This window comes from Martes martes (genome assembly GCF_963455335.1).
Source record: "Martes martes genome assembly, chromosome: 1".
NCBI classification, from domain to species: Eukaryota; Metazoa; Chordata; class Mammalia; order Carnivora; family Mustelidae; genus Martes; species Martes martes.
The window spans coordinates 120,807,059-120,833,011 of NC_137888.1; the positions used below are offsets into that span (position 1 = coordinate 120,807,059).

The window sequence follows — 25,953 nt, forward strand, 5'->3', positions numbered from 1 at the left end:
ATGAATCTTAAAAACTAATGAATTAAAATCATCAAGATTTCACTTCCACTTGTGACTGAGATGGAATAATAGAAATGGATTTACCCTACTACCTAAGAAAACAAACAACAGGCAAATTATGAAATAATAGATTGTTTTTGTTTGTTTGTTTTTTGTTTTTTTAGTATTTGTTTCATGTTTTTTATTTTCTGAAGAAATAAAACAGAACTAGTTGTATTTGAAACCCCACCTTTACCACCTCTACCCCCTGCCCCTGCCTCCCTGATACTATTCCCCTCCCTCTGTTAGGGAGTTTTCAGGAAAGTAGACTTAATGAAAGAAAGTGACCCCTAAGGAAAAGGAATGAATAAGGGGAACCTAACATTTTCTCTAACTCATAGCATCGAGAGGGTTCCAGACTGTGGCTCAGGAGGAGTGTCCTAGCCAAGCTGAGTTGAAGAGATAGAGGTGAGGGTCTGGGGAGAATAAAACAGGTAGAGTTCATAAGACAAAACATCAAAGAAAAGAGCTGAGAGAGAGCCCCAGAGATCAGAAAGTCTCCTTTAAATATTTGGTAGAGTACTGATTGGCACGTACATGGAAGGAAACTATCCAATGTTAGAACCATAATCCAAAACAGTGAAAAGGCACAGTACCAGAAATTCACGCAGAGCCAAGAATATTGCCTAACTCCAACAGCCAAAGTGGAAAACTTCATGAATAATGGAACATTGGGTAGAGTACTCAGAAAGGTTTTATCTCAGTACTGGGGGATAATTAGCACTAGGCTGAGTGCTATTCTGGACCATCCAAACAAAATAAAAGCAGAACCCAGATGGAGCAAATTATTTCTGAGTAACTGCTCTGGTTTTTGAAACTGCCTTTATCTTAAAAACCTTTATTGTAAGGTATACAAAGGCAGGAAGTTTAGCAGAAATGGTTATATTTTGATCTGGCTTTAAAGAAATGAGAAAATCCCACTTAGGCCATCATCCCATCTTTGCTTTGATCTTTTTTTTTTCTCTTCCTTTAGTAATACAAAGTGATAGTTTCTTACAGTTACTACAAACTAAAGATTATTCAGTTAGGATCTACCATCATAACGATGCTATAGAACATACCACAGATCAGTAGGTGGCTTGGTTTTACAAAATGTTACTGATATTTTAGTTTTGGTCAGAACCATTACCAATCTGATACAATTTTTTTTTTAAAGATTTTATTTATTTATTTATTTGACAGATAGAGATCACAAGTAGGCAGAGAGACAGGTGGAGAAAGGAGGAAGCAGGCTCCCTGCTGAGCAGAGAGCCCGATGCGGGGCTTGATCCCAGGACCCCGGGATCATGACCCGAGCGAAGGCAGAGGCTTTAACCCACTGAGCCACCCAGGCGCCCCAATCTGATACAATTTTACTTAATCATTGATTGTATGTGATTTGTATATGGAACTTGAAAATTTCTAACGAGAAGAAAACCCCAAAATATTTTTAGGAATATACAAATATATAGCATCCGACAAGATAAAATTCATACAAGTATCAGACCTGCAAACATGCAGAAAACAGGTCCAATAAGGAGAAAAATCAATTGATCAAGACTGACATATATGTTAGAGTTAATAGGGCATTAGGATAGTTACTATAACTGTATTCCATGTTTTCAAAAAGTTGAATAGAGACCTATATAAGACCTGGAATGTACTTTTAGATATGAAAACTACAAACTAGATATGAAATAGGATTGACAGGAAATTAACATTGGAGATTAGTGAACCTGAAGACATAGCAATAAAAATAATCCAAAATGAAACAAAAGGAATCAAGAAAGAAAAACACATCAGTGAATCAGTGATATATAGGACTATTTCAAATAACTTTATGTAAGCATAATTAGAGTACCTAAGGAAGGTTGTGGAGTCGGAAATATTTGAAGAAATAGCATCTAAAAATTTTCCAAATTTGATGAAAACTATAATTTTGCAGATTCAAAAATCTCATCAAACCCCCAAGGATAGTAAAATAAGACACCAAGGTACATTGAAATCAAAGCAGTAAAGCTGGTGATAAAGAGAAAATCTTAAAAGCAGCCAGAGTTAAAAAAGGACTCTATATACAGAGGAATGAAGATAAGAATGACAGCAACTTTCTTGTCAGACACTATACAAAGAAATACAAATACAAAGCGACATCTTTAAAATACTGAAAGAAAATAACCGTCAAACCTAGAATTTTAAAACCAGTGGAAATATGTTTCAGAAACAAAGGCAAGATACTTTTTTCAGAAATCACCAGAAGATCCACAGGACAAGAAAAGTTTAAGGAAGTCCTTCAACCAGAAGGAAAGTAGATCTACACAAAGTATTGAAGGATATCAAAAGTGGTAATCATATAATTAACTATAAGAGATTATTTTTCTCATGATAGTATAATATAATATCATTTGATTACACAAAAATAATGTATTTGGGAGTTTGTAACATATGTGTTAGTAAAATATATTACAACAATAGCATAAATGCTGGAAGAAAAAAAATGAAAACATAATGTTACAAGCTCTTACAACATAAATAGGTTTCCCTGGCTATCTGAAAGTTCACTTTGTGCCTCTTCACTTTTACAAAAGACCTGCATTACTACCTGTTTTTGCTATGTTTTTGCTAACCAAAAGAAATTCAAAGATGATTTTCACTTCCACAAAATGGTAATTGCTTCTTCACTTTATGCCATTTTGGCTTACAAAAGGTTTCACAGGAACACTCTACTTTTGGATAGTGGGGGAATCCTGTACATGAAGTAGTATATCACTTGAAGGTAGACTTGTTGAAGATAATATGCTGTGAACCCTAACACAACCAATAAAATAATAGGACAGAGTTATAGCTGATAAGCCAAGAAAGGTAGTAAAAACAAACCATAAAGTAATACTTATTCCAAAGTAAGGTAGTAAAAAAAAAAAAAAAAAAGAAGAAGAAGAAAAGAAAGTGAATAAAGGACAATGGAACAAGTAGTCATCAAGAAACCTATCTATATTAGATATAAACGCTTGGCAACCTCCAGTTAAGAAGAGAGTGACAGATTGGATGAAAAATAGGAACCAACTACATGCAGCCTTCCGGAAATGCACCTTAAATATAAAAACACCTAAGTGGTTTAAAAGTAAAAGTATGAAAAAAGATATACCATGCTAACCTTAGTCAAAAGAAAGCTCGAGTATCAATATTAATATCAGAAAAAGTAAGTTTCAGAGCAAAGAATATTATGTGTGTTATTTCATAGTAAAAATCAGTTCATTAAGAAAACATGTTTATTGCTCTAACAGCAGAGCTTTAAGATACAAAGAGAAAATTGATAGACTTGCAAGGAGAAATAGACAAATCTGTAAGTAAAGCGAAAGATGTCAATACCCCTCTCTTGATAATGGATAGAATAAGTAGATAAAAAGTTATTATGACTACCTAAGATTTGAACACTGTCAACCAACTTGACCTGACTGACATTTTTGGACCACTCTACAAAACAATAGTGGGAGGCACATTATTTTAAAATGCAAATGGGACATTTACAAACATAGGCCATTTTGGGGGCCATGAAATAAGTTTCAATAAATATATAAGGATTTAAGTCATGCAAGGTATGTTCTCTAATCTCAATGGAATTAAATTAAAAATTAATACTAAGAAGACCGCTGAAAAATATGTGGAAAATAAATCATATCTAAATAACCCAAAGGATAAGGAAGAAATAAAAAAAAAAAAACAACTAAGTTAGAAGTTGTTTTTAAATAGATGGAAATGGGGGCACCTGGGTGACTCAAGTAAGGGTCTGCCTTCTGCTCAGATCATCCCTGGAGTCCTGGGATGGAGCCCCCATCGGGCTCCCTGCTCAGCAGGGACTCTGCTTTTCCCTCTGCTCCTCCCCCCAGCTCTTATTCTCTTTTTGTCTCAAATTAACTAATTAAATCTTTAAAAAATTTAAAAAAAAACCAAATAAGTAGATGGAAAGGAAAACAACATATCCAAATTTCTGGGATGAATCTAAATTAAAGCAGTACTTAATAGGAAAATTTTTTGAAGATATTATTTATTAGAGAGTGAGCACAAGCAGGTGGAGGGGCAGAGGGAGAAGGAAAAATAGAATCACTGTTGAGCAGGGAGCTTGACACGGGGCTTGATCCCAGGACCCTGGAATCATGACCTGAGCTTAGGGCAGATGCTTAATCAACTGAGCCACCCAGCCATCCCTTAATGGGAAAATTTTTATCACTAAATACCAACACAGGTTTTCCCTACTATCTGAAAGTAAAAGCGTTCGTATAAAACCTTTCCTAAGCCAAAATGGTATTAAAGCAAAGAAACAGCATAAATTTATATGAAAAAAGTTGGGGGCATGCTAAGACCCAAAAAATAACCTCCCAGGCTTTTCTGATACTTTAAGACATATCTGGTAAAGGATGCACAGAATAAATTGAGATAAACCATAGATGCTCATAAGCAGTTCAGAATGATGGCATCTTGATGCTGAGATACTAAGTGCAGTTCCCAGGGAAGGAGCTTGGTGGTGCCACTCTGGCTTCTTGGGATGCACACTACCTCTATAATAGCTCTATAATATAACAAATGCTGAATGCTTTTTCCACTTTTCACCTTTTTTTGTAAAAGCAACAATCTTCAGATTTCTTTTAATTAGCAAAAAGCCAGTACTAATGTAGGTATTTCATAGAAGTCAAGTGGTATAATGCAAACTTTTGAAAAGCACAGGGTACCTGTATTAGAAAAAAAAAAACAACAGTATCACATCATTACCCTCAGCTTCCACTTTAGGAAACTAAGAAGAGGGAATTAAATTCCCTCTGAAAACTCACCTGGCTGGCTCAGTTGGTGGAGTATGTGTGGTTCTTGACCTCAGGGTTGTGAGTTCGAGCCCCATATTGGAGGTAGAGATTACTTATAAAAGAAAATATTAAAATAGAAAGAAATTTATAAAGATCAAAACAAATCAGTAAAATAGTGAAAACAGTAGAGAAAATCAATGAACCCATAAGCTGGTTCTTTGAGAAAGTCAGTGAAATTTAAAAAATCTGTAACAGAAAATTGGTCGGGGGGAAAAAGAAGAGAATACAACATACCAATGTCCGGAATTAGGAGACAACACAATAAAGTCAATAGATATTAAAAACTATTAGAAGGAAATAATGTGAACAACTTTACGCTTGTTAAGGTAAGATGGACAAATTCTTTGAAAGACTCAGACTACCAAATTTAAGAAGCAACAGAAGAAAAAAACAGTAGCAGCAGCAGCAGTAAGTAATCTGAATAGCCTATAACTATGAAGAAAATGAATTTGTAGCTAAAATACTTCCCACAAAGAAAACTCCATAATTAGACATAATTAGGCAGCTTTTTCACTGGTAAATTCTACTAAACAAATTCTTCCAGAAAAATTGAAGAGAAGGAAATACTTCCCAAGTCATAATGAGGTCAGCATTACTTGATAACAAACCAAAGACATAATATATTAAAACCTAGCAGTGTATTAAAAAGTTAATACATTTTGGCACCTGGGAGGCTCAGTCAGTTAAGCGTCTGACTTTGACTCAGGTAATGATTCCAGGGGGCCTGGAACTGAGCCTCACAACAGACTCTCTGCTCAGCGAGGAGTCTGTTCTCCCTCTGCCCCTCCCCCTGGTCATGCTTCCCCCTCAAATAAGTAAATAAAATCTTTTTTTAAAAAAGTTAATACATTTTGAATAAGTTGCCTTTATCCCAGGAATTCTGGGCTGGTATAACATTCTAAAGTCAAGCAATGTAATTCATATTAATAAAACAAAAAGGGGAAAACATATTATATTAATAGATACAGAAAAGCATTTGAAAAATCCATTATCCATTCCTGATTTTTCAAAAAGAAAAACTTTCAGCGTAGTGCTAGTAGAAGATAGAACTTTCTTAGCCTGTTGAAAGGCATCTAGGAAAAACCTACTTAATGGTAAAATGCTAAATGCTTTCCTTATATGACTATGGACAAGACAAGGATCTCCACTCCAGTCACTTCTATTCAATATCATATTGGAGTTTCTAGCCTGTACAGTCAAGAAGAAAAAGAAAAGCTATTTGTAAAGACAGGAAGAAACAAAGCTCTCTGTATTTGGAGACAGCATTTGTCATCTCTGTAGAAAAACCAACAGAATGTGCAAGGAAACTACTAAAACTAATAAGTGAGTATAGCAAGGGTAGTAGGATATAAAATCCGTAAAAAATATAAATTGAAGTATTATGTCATCAATTGATACTCAGAAATTGAAATTTTAAGATAATTCAACTTAAAATAGCATAAAAATATGAAATGTGTAGGGTTAAATCTGAAAAAAGATGGCAAAGACCTATTCACTTAAAACTATAAGATGTTGCTGAGAGGAATTAAAGAACATGTAAGTAAATGGAAAGATATACCATATTGCTAGATGAGTGGTACATTATTAAGATCTCAGTTCTCTCTAAATTGATATATATTTTAAATACAATCCCACCCAAAATCTCATTTTTGTAGAACTTGACATACTGATTTCTACAATTCATATGAAAATCAAAGGGCCTAGAATATAAAATAGTCTAACTTTGAAAATGAAAAAAGTTGTAGAGCTAACACTACCCAATCTTAAGACTTTATAAAGCCAATATAATTAGGACAATGAGGGATGCCCGGGTGGCTCAGTCTGTTAAGCATCTGTCTTTGGCTCAGATCATAATCCTAGGGTCCTGGGATCGAGTTCTGCATTGGTCTCCTTGCTTGGCAGGGAGTCTGTTTCTCCTCTGCCTATCTTTTCCCTTGCTTGTGTGCTCTCTCTGACAAATAAATAAATAAAATCTTTAAAAAATTAAGACAATGAGGTGTTGATGCAAAAATATGCAAATATATCTATAGAACAGAATAGAATCCAGAAATAGACTTGCACATATATGAAGAACTGATTTTCAGGATGTGTAAAGGTCATTCAGTGGGAAAAGGATAGTCTTTTTAAGAATGGTGTAACAGTTGTCTATCAATATTTAAAGAAAAGAGGGGCCCCTGGGTGGCTCAGTGGGTTAAGCCTCTGCCTTCGGCTCAGGTCATAATCTCAGGGTTCTGGGATCAAGCTCCACATTGGGCTCTCTGTTCGTCAGGGAGCCTGCTTCCCCCTCTCTCTCTCTGCCTGCCTTTCTGCCTACTTGTGATCTCTGTCAAATAAATAAATAAAATCTTTAAAAAATATATTTAAAAATATATTTATAAATCTATAATATAATAAATATAATTATAAAAATACATTTAAAGAAAAGAATGTTGATCTATACTTATTAACAATAAAAAATTAATTCAAAATGGATAATAGACCTAAATGTAAAATCTAAACTACAAAACTTGTTGAAGAAAAATAGTAGAAAGCCATTATGACCTTGGATTGCATAAACTTTCTTAAATTCTTAGATATGACACCAAAAGTAAAATCCATGAAAGAAGGAATTGATTAGTTAGACTTCAAAAGTCTAACTTTAAGCCTGCTCTTCAAAAGACACTTTAAGAAGTGAAAAAGACAAAACACAATGGCAGAAAATATTTGGAAAGCATGTATCTCAAGTGTTTTTATCTGGAATATAAAAAAAAAATCTCAAAATTTTTTTAAAAGGCCCTGTGTGAAAAAAAAGCAAAAGATTTGAACAGACACTTCATGAATGGCAAATAAGCACGCAGAAAGGGATGCCTGGGTGGATTTGTCAGTTAAGTGTCTATCTTCAGCTCAGGTCATGATCCTAGGGTCCTGGGATCGAGTCCCACATCAGGCTCCTTGCTTGGCAGGAAGCCTACTTCTCCCTCTGCCTCTGTCTGCCACTCCCCCTGCTCATGCTCTCTCTCTCTGACAAAGAAATACATAAAATCTTAAAACACACACACACACACACACACACACACACACACACACACACAAAGATGTTCAGCAACATTAGTCATTAGGGTGATACCACCATACACTTGGGATTTTGGTGGGGGGGGATTTGTTTTTTTTTTTAAGATTTTATTTATTTATTTGAGAGAGAGAGAGCATGAGAGAGCATGAGAGGAGGGAGGTCAGCGGGAGAAGCAGACTCCCTGCCAAGCAGGGAGCCCAACGTGGAACTCCATCCTGGGACTCCAGGATCAGGACCTGAGCCAAAGGCAATCACTCAGCCAACTGAGCCATCCAGGCGCCCACCACTATACGCTTGTTAAATGGCTAAAATTTAATACATTGACCCAAGTGTTTACACGAATATAGAGGAATCAAACGCTGCTAGTGGGAGTGATAAAATTGTACAATCATTTTGGAAAGTAGTTTGACATTTTCTTACAAGCATGTACCTACCATATTACCTGTCTATTCCGCTTTTAGGTATTTGCTTGAAAAAAATGAAACCATATGTCCATACAAAGACTTGTATACAAATGTTAATAGCAGTTTTTTTTTTTAAAGCTTTTATAAGGGAATACTGCCTCTTTTTTTTTTTTAAGATTTTATTTTTATTATTTGACAGAGAGAGATACAGTGAGCGAGAGAGGGAACACAAGCAGGGGGAGTGGGAGAGGAAGAAGCAGGCTTCCCGCTGAGCAGGGAGCCCAATGTGGGGCTTGATCCCAGGACCCTGGGATCATGACCAGAGCTGAAGGCAAACACTTAACAAGTGAGCCACCCAGGTGCCCCTTAATAGCAGTTTTATCTATAATAGCCAATGACTAGAAACAACTCCAATGTCCATTACGGGTGAATGAACTATATGGTATATCCCTACAATAGGCTACTACTCAGCAGGGAAAAAAAGGAATGAACTATTCACTCATTCACGTTCATAACATGTGACAGTACAGGTGATTATCAAAATAATTGTGCTGAGTGAAAGAAGTCAGGCAAAAAAATACATACTGTATGATTCCATTTGTATAAAGTTCTAAAAAATGTGAACTAATTTATAGTGACAGAAAGTAGATCAATTGCTAAAATTTTATTCAGCTCAGCTATTAATGAAGGAACCAGTAAGATGTTTATATAGGTTCAAAGGAGAATTTGAGATTTATAGAGTGGTTTGTCAAAGGAATGTAGAAATGAATTTGCTAATAGCTAAAAAAAACAATAAATACTAACCTTTACAGTTACTTTTTCTACTGGCTAAAATCTGTTTGTATTACTGAATAAGAATCTATTTGCATTGCTCTCAGAAAAGAATCATTGTTACTTGTTTTCTATAAGCCAACCTCTACTTACATATTCCTTACGGGGGGGGGGGGGGGGGTAAGTAAAAGATATGCAGTGATTTCTTTTGACTGTTTCTAAGTTCCAGATAAGTTTTCATAACACCGGTAACACAAGATGTTAGTTGTTAGTATAATGAAGAAAATAACAAAGGAAAGGTAAATTCCTTCTATATTAAGTCCATGATAATTGAATATCTGTAGAATTTTTGTCTTCATACATCATTAAGCAATGGACCATGTACTGTTTTGTGATTTTCCTCTTATTGTTGAAGTTTTTGAATCATTATTTAACATTTTATACATTTATCTTTCCTTTGCAATTTGACTGCAGGTTTTTCACAGGATAGGGCATTTAGCTGCTTTGTATTCCGTTTTACCTAGCATAGTGCCTTAGACACAGTAGAAATTCAATAAATAGTAATTGGTTTGATGTGATGGATCCTTGGAACTAAGCTGTATCTTTAAAAATTGCGTTATCTTCTTGCACGCTGGCACAGTTAGGCATCAAGTTGCTAGAATTTTTATGTTTAATTTTTTGTTACCTCTGCATCCATCAGTAATGGTATATTCTTTCTTTTTATTTTGTCTATTAGTGGTGACTTACTCCGAATAGAAGGAAAAACTCTGCATTCAATTTTAGATGAAGTCGTTTTTAAGCTTTTGTCAACTCCTAGCCCAGTCATAAGAAGTACTGCTACAAAGCTCTTACTGCTGATGACTGAATCCCATCAGGAAATTTTGATTTTACTGAGATTAAGTGCCTGCTACCAAGGTAGTGCATATATTCTTTCTTTCCTGGAGATTCTCAAAAAGAAATAATGGTTTCTGGAACGTTATTTCTGGTCTATGGAAAACAAAATTACAATTTTTTTTTAAGTTTTTATTTTAATTCCAGTTGTTAACAGGCAGTGTAATATTAATTTCAGGAACATGATTTAGTGGTCAAATAGTGATGGGGATTCTTCATCTCCAGAATCAAATGTGTATACTTACTAACACCGGGCCACATTATGTGGAAATTTTTAAAGATTAGAACATTACATTATGATGCATTTAGGACCCAAACTACTACATGGGCCTTCAAAACATGCTTGATGATTTGGAAGGCACTATTTATTTATTTATTTATTTATTTCCATTTTAAATTTAAAAAAAATTTTTTAAAGATTTTATTTATTTATTTGACAGAGATCACAAGTAGGCAGAGAGCCAGAGAGAGAGAGAGGAGGAAGCAGGCTCCCCACTAAGCAGAGAGCTCGATGCAGGGCTTGATCCCAGGACCTTAGGATCATGACCTGAGCCGAAGGCAGAGGTTTTAATCCACTGAGCCACCCAGGCGCCCCTGGAAGGCACTATTTAGTAACTTACCTTGTATCAGTCATTACTTAAAAGATTATAATTATGTTATGTTATAGGAATAGAGAGGGAAGGAAGGTGCGAGTAATACAATTATTTGATATTGTGTCGATACACATTTTTTAAATTCCATAGTTAGATTTCTTCTATAGAAATATGAATGTCCAACAGACTTCATTATAAAGGAATTTCACCTGAACAATTCTTCTCCCTTTCTTTTCTCAATAGAACTTACTCAGTTTCTTCAAGATATTTTACAGTCATTAATACTGCTGAGAACTTGAGTTTTAAAGAGAGTATAAAGACATGGACAGATCCATATGGTGGCTTCCCCAATTATACACTCCAGGGGCGTTTTACTTTATTTATATTGAATATATACATTATAATACGTTATTCCAATGTGCTTATAAATAGTACTTTATATCTTATACTAGTACTGTGTTTTATTTTGTGATGAAAATGCGGTATTTGTAGCACTTCTCCTATAATAATTGCTTAGTAACCTATTGATTTGCCCCAAATTACATATAATACTGTATATTTTTATTTAGCAATAATTTTAAGAATGACTAATAATAACCTGTTTAAATGCTTCCACAGTGTAGGCATTTACTCAGTATGTTACTATCTTTTAAAAAATGTTTCAGTTTAAGATATTTATTTTCAAACAGGAAAAAAATTATCTCCACTCTTTGACTTAAAACAGTGATTCCAGGGGTGCCAGGGTGGCTCAGTCATTGAGTGTCTGCCTTTGGCTCAGGTCATGATCCCAGGGTCCTGGGGTCAAGCCCTGCCTCAGGCTCCCTGCTCAGCGGGAAACCTGCTTCTACCTCTCCTGCTCCCCCTGCTTGTGTTCCCTCTCTCATTGTCTCTATCTCTCTGTCAAATGAATAGATAGAATCTTTAAAAAAAACACAAATGATTCCACTTATCTTTTTTTATTTAAAGATGCTGAATAGGTTTTTGCCTCAGATCCTACATGTGGGCACATAAAAGCTCTTAGGGCAGAGAAATATCCTAAAGACCTCAATCTAGAAGTCTTTGAGAAAAGGAAAAAGAAAAATCATGTGATTAATTTTGCTGTAATATTCATTTGTTTCTAAATCAGACTTTATAACCTCTAATTAATACTGATTAGATAACAAATCATATTTTGTTATTAACCGTTGTACCTTTGTTATTCCATTTCAGGACTCAGAAGTCTTCTAAATAAATATGAACCCGGGACAGAGTTTAGTCAAGAACTTGGACAGCTCATTGCCCTTTTAACCCCTGAGGTCTATCAGAAAGTAGAAGAACAGGTAATAAATTATAAAAATAATTTGCATATATGCTAACATTTCAGTAAACGTTTTAGTTTGAAAATACTGGAGACTGGTAGCCTCTTGAATCTTTTATTTGCTGTCTCTTCCCCTTTCTTTATTTATCTCCCCTCAACATTCAGAGCAGTCATAGTTTGATCGGGGAAGGGGTTTTTATAGACCCAAGTTTTTAACCGTAGAGCCCTTTTTTTTTTTTTCAGCCTGTTCAAAGAGTTCTTCATCCCCTTGTATGCTTGAATAAGTGAGGCCCAGCATGAGAAGTCAAACAAAGAGGAAGAAGCATTAAATAAGCAGAACTATAAAATCCTGATAAAAGGAGTGGAAGGGATATTAAGGAGAATTCAGAGCTAATCAAACTATCTTGAATACATTTTAGATATTGTCTGAGAGCCTAATGCATCTCCTTTGGGAGATCAGGTTTAATATTCTTAGACGTTACCTGTCCTAGACCTATGAAAGTGTTGCCTCTTGCCCAGTTTATTAGAGTTAGAGATTAATACTTGTGCAGGCCTGATATTTTAGATTGTTAACTTCTAAAAAAGACTTTCATGGAGATATCTCTAAATTAATTCTGGCCTTTAATTTCAGAAACTACATCAAGCAGCTTGCTTGATTCAAGCTTATTGGAAGGGTTTCCAAACTAGAAGGAGATTAAAGAAGCTTCCATCTGCTGTGATTACTTTGCAGAGGAGTTTCAGGTAAAAAGTTTTGGTGAGAGGAATCGTGATCTCAGAGTGTAGCTGTATCTTATTATAGTATTGCAGAGTAAAAACTTAGGAGGTTTTCCCCTCCAATTTTCTAATATGTTTCTCTTAATCTTTTTTTTAATTGAAGTTCACATACAGTATTATGTGTCAGTTGTACAATAGTGATTCAACATTTATATACATTGTGAAATGACTGTCACATCAGGATAAGTCTAGTTATCAACTGTCAGCACACAAATATATTACAGTATTTTTGACTGTATTCCCTATGCTTTACTGTATATCCTGTGACTTACTTATTTCATAACTGGAAGTTTGTACTTCTTTTCACCTATTTTATCCATCCCCCTACTCCTCTCCCCTCTAGCAACCATGAGCAGGTTGGGCAGAGGAAGAGGGATGTCAAGCAGATTCCATGTTGAGTGTGGAGCCTGATGCAGGGCTCAATCTCATAACCCTGAGATCACGACCTGAACTGAAACCAAGAGTCAGAAGCTTAACCAACTGCACCACCCATGTCCCCCTTTGTTTTGTTTTTTCGATTCTCCATATAAATGTGGAATCATATGGCATTTGGTTTTCTCTGACTTAATTTCACTTAGCATAATTCCCTCTAGGTCCATCCATGTTACCACAAATGGTAAGATTTCATTCTTTTTTATGGCTGAGTAACATTCCATCTTATTTATATACTACATCTTCTTTATCCATCTATCGATGGACACTTAGGTTGCTTCCATATCTTGGCTATTATAAATAATGCTGGAGTGGAGATGGTGTGCATATATCTTTTTGAATTCGTATTTTCATTTTCTTGGATAAATATACATAAATGGATTTGCTGGATTGTAAGGTATTTCTATTTTTAATTTTTTTAGGAACTTCCACTCTGTTTTCCATAGTGGCTACACCAAATTACATTTTCACCAGCATTGCACTTGGGTTGCCTTTTTTTCACATCCTTGCCAAAGTTTTTTATTTCTTGTCTTTTTATATTAGCCGTTCTGACAGGTGTGAGGTGGTAACTCATTGTGGTTTTGATTTGCATTTCCCTTGATGATGAGTGATGTTGAACATTTTTTTCATGTGTCTGTTGGCCAGCTGTATATGCTCCTTGGAAAAATGTGTATTCAGATTCTCTACCCATTTTTTAATTGAACTGTTTGTGGATCATCTTTAGTGTTGAGTTCTAGGAGTTCTTTATATATTTTGGATATTAACCTCTTATGGGAGATAGCATTTGCAGATATCTTTCCTATTCTGTAACTTGCCTTTTTGTTTTGTGGATATTATATTACTGTGTGTAAAAGCTTTTTAGTTTGACATACACCTGGTAGTTTGCTTTTGCTTTTGTTTTCATGTCTGAGGAGACAGATCCAAAAAGTCTTGCTAAGACTGATATCTAAGAGTTTACTGCCAGTGTTTTGTTTTAGGAGTTTTGTGGTTTCATGTCTTACATTTAGGTCTTTAATCCATTTGGAGTTTATTTTTGTGTATAAAAAGTGGTCCAGTTTATTCATTTGCACGTCCAATTCTCCCAACATCATTTGTTGAAGAGACTATCATTGTATAGTCGCCTTTGTCATAGACTATTGAACATATGTGGGTTTATTTCTGGGCTTTATATTCTGTTCCACAGGTCTAAATATATTTGAGCCAGCATCATACTGTTTGGATTATTATAGCTTTTGTAGTATAGTTTGAAATCTGGGAATGTGATACCTCCAGATTTGTTCTTTCTCAAGATTGGTTTGGCTATTCAAAGTCTTATGTGGTTCCATACAAGTTTTAGGATTCATTTGTACTAGTTCTGTTAAAAACGCCAATGTAGATAGAGACTACATTGAATCTGTAGGTTACTTTGAGTAGTATCGACATTTTAACAATATTAAATCTTCAAATCCATGAGCACAGTATATCTTTTCACTTATTTGTGTCATCTTTGATTTCTTTCATCAATGTCTCAAAGTTTTCAGAGTACAGGTCTTTCACTTCCTTGGTTAAGTTTATTCCTGTATTTTATTCTCTTGATATGATTGTAAATGGGATTGTTTTCTTAATTTCTCTTTCTGCTACTTCATTATTAGTATATAGAAGTACCAACAGATTTCTATCAATTTTATATCCTGCAAATTTACTGAAATCATTTATTCTAATAGCTTTTTGGTAGAATCTTTAGGTTTTTCTAACTGGGTGTTATATGCAACTGATGAATTATTGAACACTACATCTGAAACTGATGATGTACTATATGTTGGCTAATTGAATTTAAATTAAAAAGAACTTCAGGGTTTTCTATATATAGTATTATATTATGAGGAAACAGTGATAGTTTACTTCTTCCTTTCCATTTTAGATGCTTCTTATTTCTTTTTCTTATTAATTGCTGTGACTAGGATTTCCAGAACCATGTTGAATAAACTGGCAAGAGTGGACATCCATGTCTTGTTCCTGATCATGGAGGAGAAACTCTCAGTTTTCACCATTGAATATGATGTTAGCTATGGGTTTGTCAGATATACCCTGTATTATTTTGAGATATCTTCCACCTATACATACTTTATTGAGAGTTTTTACCATAAATGACTGTTGAATTTTGCCAGATGCTTTTTCTGCATCTATTGAAATGATGATATGATTTTTTCCTTCGTTAATGTAGTGTATGATGTTCATTGATTTGTGAATATTGAACCATCCTTGCATCCCTGGAATAAATCCCACTTGATCATGGTATATGATCCTTTTAACATATTGTTGAATTCAGTTTGCTAGTATTCTGTTGAGGAATTTTGCATCTATGTTTATCAGGGTTATTGGCCTGTAATTTCTTTTTTTGTAGTGTTTTTGTTTTTGATACCAAAGTAATGCTGACCTTGTAGAATGAATTCGGAAGTATTCCTTTCTCTTAAATTTTTTAGAGTAGTTTGAGAAGAGTAGATATTAACTCTTTAAATGTTTGGTAGAATTCACGTGGGAACCCACTGATCTTGGACTTTTGTTTGTCAAGAGCTTTTTGATTACTCATTCAATATCATTATTAGTAATTGGTGTGTTAAGATTTTGTTTCTTCCTGACTCATTCTTGTAAGATTGCATATTTCATTTCTTCAAGGTTGTCCAATTTGTTGGCACGTAATTTTTCATAGTAGTCTCTTATAATCCTATGTATTTCTGTGGTGTTGGTTTTAACCTCTCTTTCGTCTCTAATTTTATTTATTTGGGCGTCTCTCTTTTTTTCCTTGATGAATTTGGCTAAAGGTTGATTAATTTTGTTTATATTTTCAGAGAAGCAGTTTTTAGTTTCATTGCTTTTTTCTATTTTTTACTCTTTTATTATTTCAGCTCTTGTCTTTAGAATATTTTCTTCGATTAACTGTGGGCTTTGTTTTTCTTTTTCTAGTTCTTTTAGGTATAAGATTACATGATTATAGATTTTTCTTATTTTTTGAGGTAGGCTTATATTGCTCTAAACTTTCTTCTTGGAACTGCTTTTGCTGCATCCCATAGGTTCTGGAATGTTCTGTTTCCATTTTTATTTGTGTTAAGGTAATTTTTAATTTACTCTTTGATTTCTTTGTTGACCCACTGGTTATTTAATAGCATGTTGTTTAGCCTCCATATGTTTGTGTTTTTTCTGTTTTTTTTTTCTTTTCTTATAATTGACTTCTAGTTTTTTGCCAGTGTAGTTGGAAAGATGTTTGATATGGTTTCAATCTTAAATTTATTGAGATTTGTTTTGTGGTGTAACATGTGAGCTATTCTCAAGAATATTCCATGTGCAATTGAAAATAATAAGTAGTTTGCTGTTTGGGGGTGGAATGATCTGTATATATGTTAAATCCCTCTGGTCTAATGTGTTGTTTAAGTTCACTTTTTCCTTATTGATTTCCTGTCTGGATGATCTATTCATTGGCATAAGTGGGTTATTAATGTCCCTGCTCTTGCATTACTGTCATTTACTCCCTTTACATTTGTTAATATTTGCTTTATATATTTAGTTGCTTCTACATTGGGTGCTTATATATATTTACAACTGTTATATCCTCTTGTATTGATTTCTTCATCATTATGTAATGCCCTTATTTGTCACATTATGGTCTTTCATATAAAGTTTATTTTGTCTGATATATGTATTGCTACTCCACTTTTCTTTTCACTTCATTTGCATGGAGTATCTTTTTTCCATCCCTTTATTTTCAGCCTGTGTGTGTCTTTAGGTCTGAAGTGAGTCTCATGGGCAGCATGTAAATGGGTGTTGGTTTTTTATCCATTCAGTTGTTCTCTGTCTTTTTTTGAGCATTTAGTCCATTTACATTTCATGTATTTATGACAGGTATGTACTTATTGCCATTTTGTTACTGTTTCCTAGTTGTTTTTGTAGTTCTGTTTTTTTCTTTTTTCTGTGATTTGATGACTTTCCTTAGTGTTATGGTTGGCTGTCTTTTTATTTTTTGTGTACCTATTATAGATTTCGGGTTTGTGGTTACCATGAGGTTCGTATATAACACTCTAATTATGGTGGTCTATATTAAGTTAATGGTCAACTTAAGTTTGAATACATTCTAAAACACTCCCCCATCACCATGGTTTTTTTTTTGTTTTTGATGTCATATTTTGTGCGCCCCATAACTAATTATTCTAGGTACAGTTCACTTTATTGCTTTTTATTTTTAAGATTATTTATTTATTTGACAGAGAGAGAGAGAACATAAGCAGGGGGAGTGGGATAGGGATGAGCAGGCTTCCCGTGGAGCAGGGAGCCCCATGTGGGGCTCGATCCCATGACCTGAGCCGAAGGCAGATGCTTAACAACTGAGCCACCCAGGGACCCCTGCTTTTGTCTTCTAACCTTTATACTAGCTTTATTTTTTTTTTCTAAGATTTTATTTATTTATTTGAGAGAGATTACAAGTAGGCAGAGAGGCAGGCAGAGAGAGAGGAAGGGAAGCAGGCTCCCTGCTGAGCAGAGATCCCGATTCGGGGCTGGATGCCAGGACCCTGGGATCATGACCTGAGCCGAAGGCAGAGGCTTTAACCCACTGAGCCACCCAGGCGCCCCCATACTAGCTTTATAAATGGTTCTTCCACTATCTTTATATGTTTGCTTTTACCAGTGAGATTTTTTTCTTTCCTAAATTTCTTCTAGTTATGACCTTTAACTGTTTAAAGAAGTCCCTTTAATGTTTCTTATTAGTCTGCTTTTAGTGGTGATGAACTCTTTAACTTTTGTTTGTCTGAGGAACTCTTGATGTCTCCTTTTCTGAATGGTAATCTTGCTGGATACTCTTGGTTGTATAGGTTTTTCCATTCAGAACTTTCAGTACATCATACAACTCCCTTCTGGTCTGCAAAGTTTCTGCTAAAAATCAGCCATATAGTTGTTCCCTTGTTAAATAATTAGTTTATGTCTTGCTGCTTTTAAGATTCTCTCTTGGGGTGCCTGGATGGCTCAATTCTTAAGCATCTGCCTTCGGCTCAGGTCACGATCCCAGGGTCCTGGGATCAAGCCATGCATTGTGCTCCTTGCTCAGCAGGGAGCCTGCTTCTCCCTCTCCCTCTGCCTGCTGGTCCCCCTGCTTGTACTCTCTCTCTAGCAATAGCAAATAAATAAAATCTTAAAAAAAAAAGATTCTCTCTTTAATTTTTGACTTTTTAATTATTGTGTGTCTTGATGCAGATTTCCTCGGGTTAATCTTGTTTAGAGTTTCTCTGCTTCCTGGGCATGGATGTCTATTTCCTTCTTCAGGTTAGGGAAATTTTTAGCTACTTTTTCTTTTTTCTTTCTTTTTTTTTTTTTTTTTTAAGATTTTATTTATTTATTTGACAGACAGAGATCACAAGTAGGCAGAGAGGCAGGCAGAGAGAGAGGAAGGGAAGCAGGCTCCCTGCCGAGCAGAAAGCCTGACACGGGGCTCGATCCCAGGATCCTGAGATCATGACCTGAGCCAAAGGCAGAGGCTTTAACCCACTGAGCCACCCAGGCGCCCCTCAGCTACTATTTCTTCAGATAAGTTTTCTACCCCTTGCTCTGACCCTACTCCTTCTGAGACCCCTAATATACAAATGTTAGTACATTTGATGTTGTCCCAGAAGTCCTTTAAATTATTCTAATTTTTTCAAATTCTTCATTCTTTTTGCTATTAAGCTTGGGTGATTTCCACTACACAGTCTTCCAGATTGCTGATTGGTTCTTCTGCATTATCTAATCTGCCTTTGATTTCCTTCTAGTTTATTTTTCATTTCATTTATTGTAGTCTTTAGCTCTGATTGGTTCTGGTTTTTTTTTTTATATTTTCTTTGTCTTTGTAGAAGTTCTCACTGTGTTTATCCATTCTTATCCCAAGTTTAGTGAGCATTTTTATGACCATTACATTGAATTCTTTATATGATAGATTGTTCATCTCCATTTCGTGTAGTTCTTCTTCTAAAGATTTTTCTTTTCTTTCATTTGGGCCATATTCCTCTGTCTCCTCATTTGTCTGACTTACTGTATTTGCTTCTATGTATTAGGTCGATCAATTCCTGGTCTTGAAAGGGTAGCCTTATGTAGAAGGCACTCTAGAGGGCCCAGAAGCACAGTCCTCACCAGGTCACCAGAACCAGGTGCTGCAGGGGTATTCCCTGTATGGGCTTCATTCTCTCACCTTTTATGATCAGGCTGCAACTCTTGTGGGCACACTGGTAGGTGGGGCTATCTACAGCTCCCCCTGCCAGCCAATTTGGATGGGTGCTGATCCAGGCCAGTGCTTCCACTGAATGCAGTAAATGTCAGAAATGGAACATACCAGTACTACCATTCCCAGAGAAAGTCCCTATAGATCCCTGTCCTCCAGCACACAGCCTAAAATTAGTCAGTAAATTTCCTTTACGTATGGCAGAGGCACTTTTTAAACTGCTGCTTTTGTGCTGGTTCTCAGAGCAATTAAGTTTGTACCTGGGACCTTTTAAGAACAGAGTCTTGGTTTCCTATAGCCTACCTACTGTCCCAGAATTAAGCCCCACTGATTTTCAAAGCTGGACATTATGGGCACTTCTTCAGGTGCATGTCCTAGGGCAGGGTTGTTTGATGTGGAGTTTGAACCTCTGTGTCTGTGGTATCTCTCCCCTTCAGACGTTTAACGACTGAACCACCCAGTTGCTTCCCCCTTTTCTTTTTTCCAGTTTTACTAATAACTTTACTTAAATAAGACATGGGAACTTCTGTACTGAGAAAATATAAAACAAAAGCCACACATTTCCTTGTGTAAAGCTATATTGTATGGTAACTAGAATACTGTTCAGTGCAGTGGATAGAATTAAATAGTACAATTAGTACTGCACCAACTACCACACCAGTAGTCTGAGTCCCAACCAGATAGCATCTCTGTCCCTTCTGTTCTTCTCAGTGTGGCTTTTTCTTTATATATTTAGCTGTGGAATAACTAATCTTTAGGTTGTTTCTAGAGAGAGTTGCTCTTACTTAGTTGAAGCCTTGTTTGTCTGGGGAAGGAGGTGAACTCAGGGTCCTCTTGTTCCACCCACTTGCTTCTCTGACTGTTTCTTTTACTCCTGCTTTCATTCTTGTTCTGAAAACACATTTCTAAGTACCAGTACTCCAATAACTAGATGTACTTTCAAAGCAAAGGACATATGTAAGACAAAAATCTGATGGAATAAATACACAATCCTATTCACTTGATAAAACTTTTTTTGTGGGCCAAGCCTACAGAGAGAGGCAGTGATAGTCAATTATTTAGGCCTTAAAATAAAAAAATTGCTTTAATTGTTCATAAATTATGGTAAAAACATTATGAATTCATAAAGATTTTAGTATGTTCACCTGAGTTTTATCAATAAGTATGGGATGGATAGATATGGTCATTTAGATAGAACACAATTTGTCATTTATTTATTTGAAGTGGACCAAAAATGAAATACTAAAGACATGGCCCAATTTTTTATATGACTGACTCATCCATATTCTTAGAGCAATGAAAAGAAAAAAACACACACATATACAACACACATGCACACAGATAAATGACTTAGCTCCTCGTCATTTAAGATGAAATAGAGCTATCTGAGAGGTGATTTTTTTCATGCAGCCTTAAAATTAAAGCTAAATTTTCGTTCACTAAAGTGAAACTTGCATATTCCAGAAGTCAGTTTTTTAAGAGAACTAAAACTAGTCTTTTAATAACTGTAATAACTGCAGCTGCATTTGTCAGTTATAAAAATAGTTTAATATAGTAAACTAAAATTTAGATTTAAGTCATTGATGAAAGTTTCCTTTAGAGAGGTTAGATTATTAATATGGGGCATGAGTTTTGTTGGTTTTTTTTTGTTTTGTTTTGTTTCTTTTTTTTTTTTTTTAATTTATTTATTTGAGAGAGAGAGAATGAAAGAGAGCATGAGGGGAAAGGTCAGAGGGAGAAGCTCCCCACCCAGCAGGGAGCCCAATGTGGGACTCTATCTGGGGACTCCGAGATCATGATCTGAGCTGAAGGCACTTGCTTAACCAACTAAGCCACCCAGGCGCCCCTTGTTTCGTTTTTTAAAACAAGCATTTTTAAGATATATATCAATTTCCTAATATATGCCAGAGGCAATGCTGGGTATTGGGAGAGTTAAACAGACTAAATTTTGTATCCCCCCTCAGCAACTTTGGGCTGAATGACTGTGGACAAGATGCCTAACCTCTCTCTGCCTTAAATTTCTCATCTATTTAATGGGGATAATTGTTTGTGTGCCTCCCAAGATTAAAATAATATAAAGGGTTGTTTTTTTTTAGCATATTACCTGGAACTTAAAAAAGATGATAGTGGGGAAAATGCATATGGCACATTTTTTGCCTTTGAGGGTTTACAAATCTAGTTAGACAAATAGATATGTTAAATAAATTGTACTTGTGGGGCGCCTGGGTGGCTCAGCAGGTTAAAGCCTCTGCCTTCGGCTCAGGTCATGATACCAGGGTCCTGGGATCGAGCCCCACATGCGGCTCTCTGCTCAGCAGGGAGCCTGCTTCCTCCTCCCTCTCTGCAGGCTTCTCTGCCTACTTGTGATCTCCGTCTGTCAAATAAATAAATAAAATCTTAAAAAAAAAATTGTACTTGTGAGAGGCAGTTATAATCCATTACAGCATTGCTCAAAGTTCACTGCGTATCCTACAATGTATTTATTTAAAAACATTTTTAAAAGGATTTCTTCAGTCAAGTAAATTTGAGAAATGATGAATACTTTGAGAGTCACAGTGTATATTATTCTATTAAAAAATCTGAGGTGTTCTTTGTATAGCCCTGCCTTCTGTGGTGAAGGTAGAGTGTTTATTACTTAACAGATTCTACTTGCTATCATTCTCAGCTATCTGTCATCTTAACATTTAGAGGTATCCCTGTACCATGGATTCAGACATTTAATGTTTAGTCTCACTATAGTTGTGAAATTTGCCAGTCTGCTTTGTCTTGTAATATTAAAATCTGTATTTAAAAGAATCCCAGGATTATAGATTTTTGTCCACTTAGAAGTATATCTATGGAGTCTTATTAATGTTCCACTATTTTTTTTAAAGATTTTTATTTATTTATTTGACAGACAGAGATCACAAGTAGGCAGAGAGGCAGGCAGAGAGAGACGGGGGAAGCAGACTCCCTGCTGAGCAGAGACCCAGATGTGGGGCTCGATCCCAGGACCCTGGAATCATGACCTGAGCCGAAGGCAGAGGCTTTAACCCACTGAGCCACCCAGGTGCCCCTTCCATTAAATTTTAGCTGTGAAGCCAAAATTATTTAAATATTACATTATAATTAGTTTGTTTTTTCCAGTATTTTGAGTTTGAAGTTTTAGGGCAGATTGAGGTATAGAACCTTTGGGTTCTCTTTATTAATTCATTATTTTTTTTAATTTCAAGTTTGCTCAGGCTTCACCACCGTTTCTAGTGGAAATAGTTTATGCAAATTTTTCTTGTTTCCTTTATAACTTGGCTTTCTGCAAAGGTTATTTCTATCTTTTTGTGGTCAGGTCGTTATCTCAGAGTAATTTTTCCCTCCCATGTTTTTTTTTGAGGGGCGAGCAGTGTAGGTAGGAACTACCCACCACTCATAATTATGGGCCCAGGTTCATCAGAGCTTTTTAAATTCCAGCAAGACGCACTCTCGTGTAGTCACACCTTTACTAACGCACTTTCTTGGGGGTTTCTTTTTTTATTTTTTATGATGCGGAAGATGCCTTTTGACCTGCCTTTTTTTTTAACCCAAAGTATGGTTACATTAGTTTCAGGTATACAGCATAATGATTTGATGATTTTATACTTATGCTATGCTCACCACAAGTATAGCTACTGTACTGTCGCTATGTAATGCTATTATAATACTATATTCCCTGTGCTATATACCTTTCATCCCTATTACTTGCTCATGATATAACTAGAAGTCTGTACTTCCCACTCCCTTTCACCCATTTTGCCCATCTCCTCACCACTCGGGGGTTTCTTTTTTACTGAATCATTTTTTTATGGTCAGAAACTTTATTTTCTGATATGTGCCAACCAAGGTCTAACAGCTATACCAATTACCTTTGGGAAACCTCACAACTACCTCCCTTTATCATAGGGCTGATGTTTTGGTGTCTTAATTGTACTTGTTTCATTTTGTAGGGGAAGAAAAAATTTTCCCTCTACCATATTTTAGGTTCATTCCCTGGAAATTAGACTGACAAAAAAAGGGGGAAAAACAATTAACAAAACACAAATGATTTATTAATGTGTGCAGTGCACATGATGCAGAAGAAACCTCACATGATGAGTACCTCAAATGACTAGATAGAACTTGGGCTTGTATAGCATCTTAACAAAGAATAATAAATTCATAAAGAAGTGACAGATAAAAAGAAAAGGATTTTTGACTTCCAAAGTCAGGAAATTATGGAAAGGTAAATATATTTGGGAAACTAGTGGGATTTGTGAGTTACTTGTCTAGGTCCATCTTGGCACCAACTTTCCATCTTCTTCATGGCCTTGAGAAGGGGGATTTATGGCAGTCTTCATTTCTGAGACATTTCTGCTCTTGTCCAATAAGGGCAGCTCTGGGAAGGTTCTTTCTACATTTGGATACTCATTTGCCTCCAGCTCAAAATAATCTTTATGCCAGAGTGACATATTCTGCTACACTTCAGCTTCTCCTTGAAATTGAGCTTCTGAAGGGCAGACTATGTTTCTTCTCTGTTTCCCTGAGTCACAGTACCAAGCAGGCAACAGTCACTCAGATAAATGTTTGTTGAGTTAATGAATAGAGCCCGTCAACTCTTTTGGCAGTCAACTCATTTGGTACTTCCCCAGTTCATACTTACTATTCTCCAACAAAGCAATTCCTAGAGACTCTGATGTCTTGGTAGTATATAGTTTGGTCAACTCCCTCTTTGATGGTAAAGATTCATCTGATCATTCATTTCCTTTTCTGATATGCTCACAGATGCTAGATGGTCAGATGCCTCGTCTTTCTTAGAAAGAGACCATTAAATGAATGCTGTTAATTTTTTAGTGATTAAAGAAACCCTTTAACTAGAACTACAGAGCACCTAACTACTAGTAACTAACTAAAATATTCCTAAGTGGGGGGGAAACATTCAAATTCAAATCACATTCATTCCTAAATGTTTTCAAACATGAAATTAAAGCATGTAACTCCAGAAACACACATATTTATAATTTATAGTCACTTCAATCTCTGAACCTCACTTTTCTGCTGTATTTCTGTTTGCATTTTACTTCTGCCTGTATGCTCCATAGTCCTTTAATTTTTGCCATATTTTATAGCCTGCATTTTGTCCTAGACCCAGTTTTCTGACAGATTGTGTCTTAGGAATACATTTTCAATGATTACTATGTTTCTTATACTAATTGTAAATTTAAAATAATGATAATGCAATATTAGACATTATAGTCTATAACCAGTTAGGTAATTTAAAAGGAGATTTTGTTTTAGGGCCAACTGTTCTGTTTTACCCTTCTGTAGGTAGGCAAAGGTTAAAACATCCTAACCTATGTGCTCTATACAACCCAGAATTTTACAGGGAGAGTTCTGTAGGAGAGGCAGGTTCCCATCAGCCTTCTTTTAGAATATAAAGGCCCCTTACTTCATTTCCAACTCTTTGGAAGAGGAAGAGAAACTTAGAAACTCTATGGCTAGCCCTATATCCTCTCTAGAACCTCTTCTCCTTTTGGCACACATACACTTTGAGGTCTTCTTTACATTACAGAAAGGTCTACCTTTCTGTAATGGGGTAAGAAAGATATTTTCTATAACTGTACCATTTTGAAGTCTACCTATCTGCAAAGATACGGCCAAGTTCCTCATTTGTTGGCAGTTTAATTCTGGGAAAAGAATCTGAGAGCAAATGCTCTTGAGTGAGACACAAGCAAATTAAGTCTACAGAACTAAAATAAATAATGTATTCTTCTCTTTTCTTCTTATCCTTTTTGGTTTCTTTTTCTGTGGGTATCTGAAAGCATTTTGAGTATATTCACTATAGACTAATACTTGTGATCTCCTTACATAGTAATATAGCAAGTAGGTAGAAATGGCTAAGGAGAAATTTTTGTTGAATAAGAGTAGGTAATATACAAGTGCCAGTTAAATAATTTTTTGTGGCCACATGAAAATTTTCATAATTCTAATTATGAAATAATTAATAGTTATTAGTCCATAACTGAGAAATAGGTAGACATGAAAAAGAAAGAAATCATTCATAATCATTCTATGCAACAAAAATCACTGTTGAAATTTTATTATTTTTTGACCATTTATTTTTTTATGTACATGATACATATTTTAACACACTTTGGATGTCTTCTATATCCTGATTTTATTTTCAGTTGACATTAGATTTGGGTATTTTCCCAATTTGCTAAATATTTTTTGAAATTTTTATTTTTTTATGGTTCATAGAATCCTGTCCAGTGAATGAATCAATAATTTATTTATCCATTTCCCTATTGTGGGGCATACCATTTGTTTTCAGCTTATTACTTTTGAACAAGTCTACATGTATATAATTACTAGTGAGGTTAAACATCTTTTCATATACTTCTTGAGTGGGTATATCATTTATGAAAAAATTGTGTATAAGGTACTTAATGTTTCTGTCACAGATCTAAACGAACCAAGATGTTACTAAAGATAAATAAGCAGAAAGAAGAAGAGCACCACAGATTACAGTTGCAGCTTCAAAGACAGAGAGCCATGAGATTGTCCCGAGAATTACGGCTGCGTATGCTTGAAATAGTTCATCCAGGTGAGTGGCAATGTCAATTTTAGAAGTGTAAAAATGCTTAAAGTATTTTAATGAACCAG

General features: G+C 35.3%; 1 protein-coding gene across 1 annotated transcript in view; it reads left to right on the forward strand.

Annotated features, from left to right (window-relative positions):
- Positions 1-25,953, forward strand: part of IQCB1 (IQ motif containing B1) — a 62,081-nt gene that overhangs the window by 16,143 nt on the left and 19,985 nt on the right. Inside the window, exons 8-11 of the mRNA XM_080819081.1 lie at positions 9,835-10,013; positions 11,792-11,901; positions 12,511-12,620; positions 25,752-25,894. Of these exons, the coding sequence (XP_080675207.1) occupies positions 9,835-10,013; positions 11,792-11,901; positions 12,511-12,620; positions 25,752-25,894 (542 nt within the window). The remainder of the gene's footprint in view (positions 1-9,834; positions 10,014-11,791; positions 11,902-12,510; positions 12,621-25,751; positions 25,895-25,953) is intronic.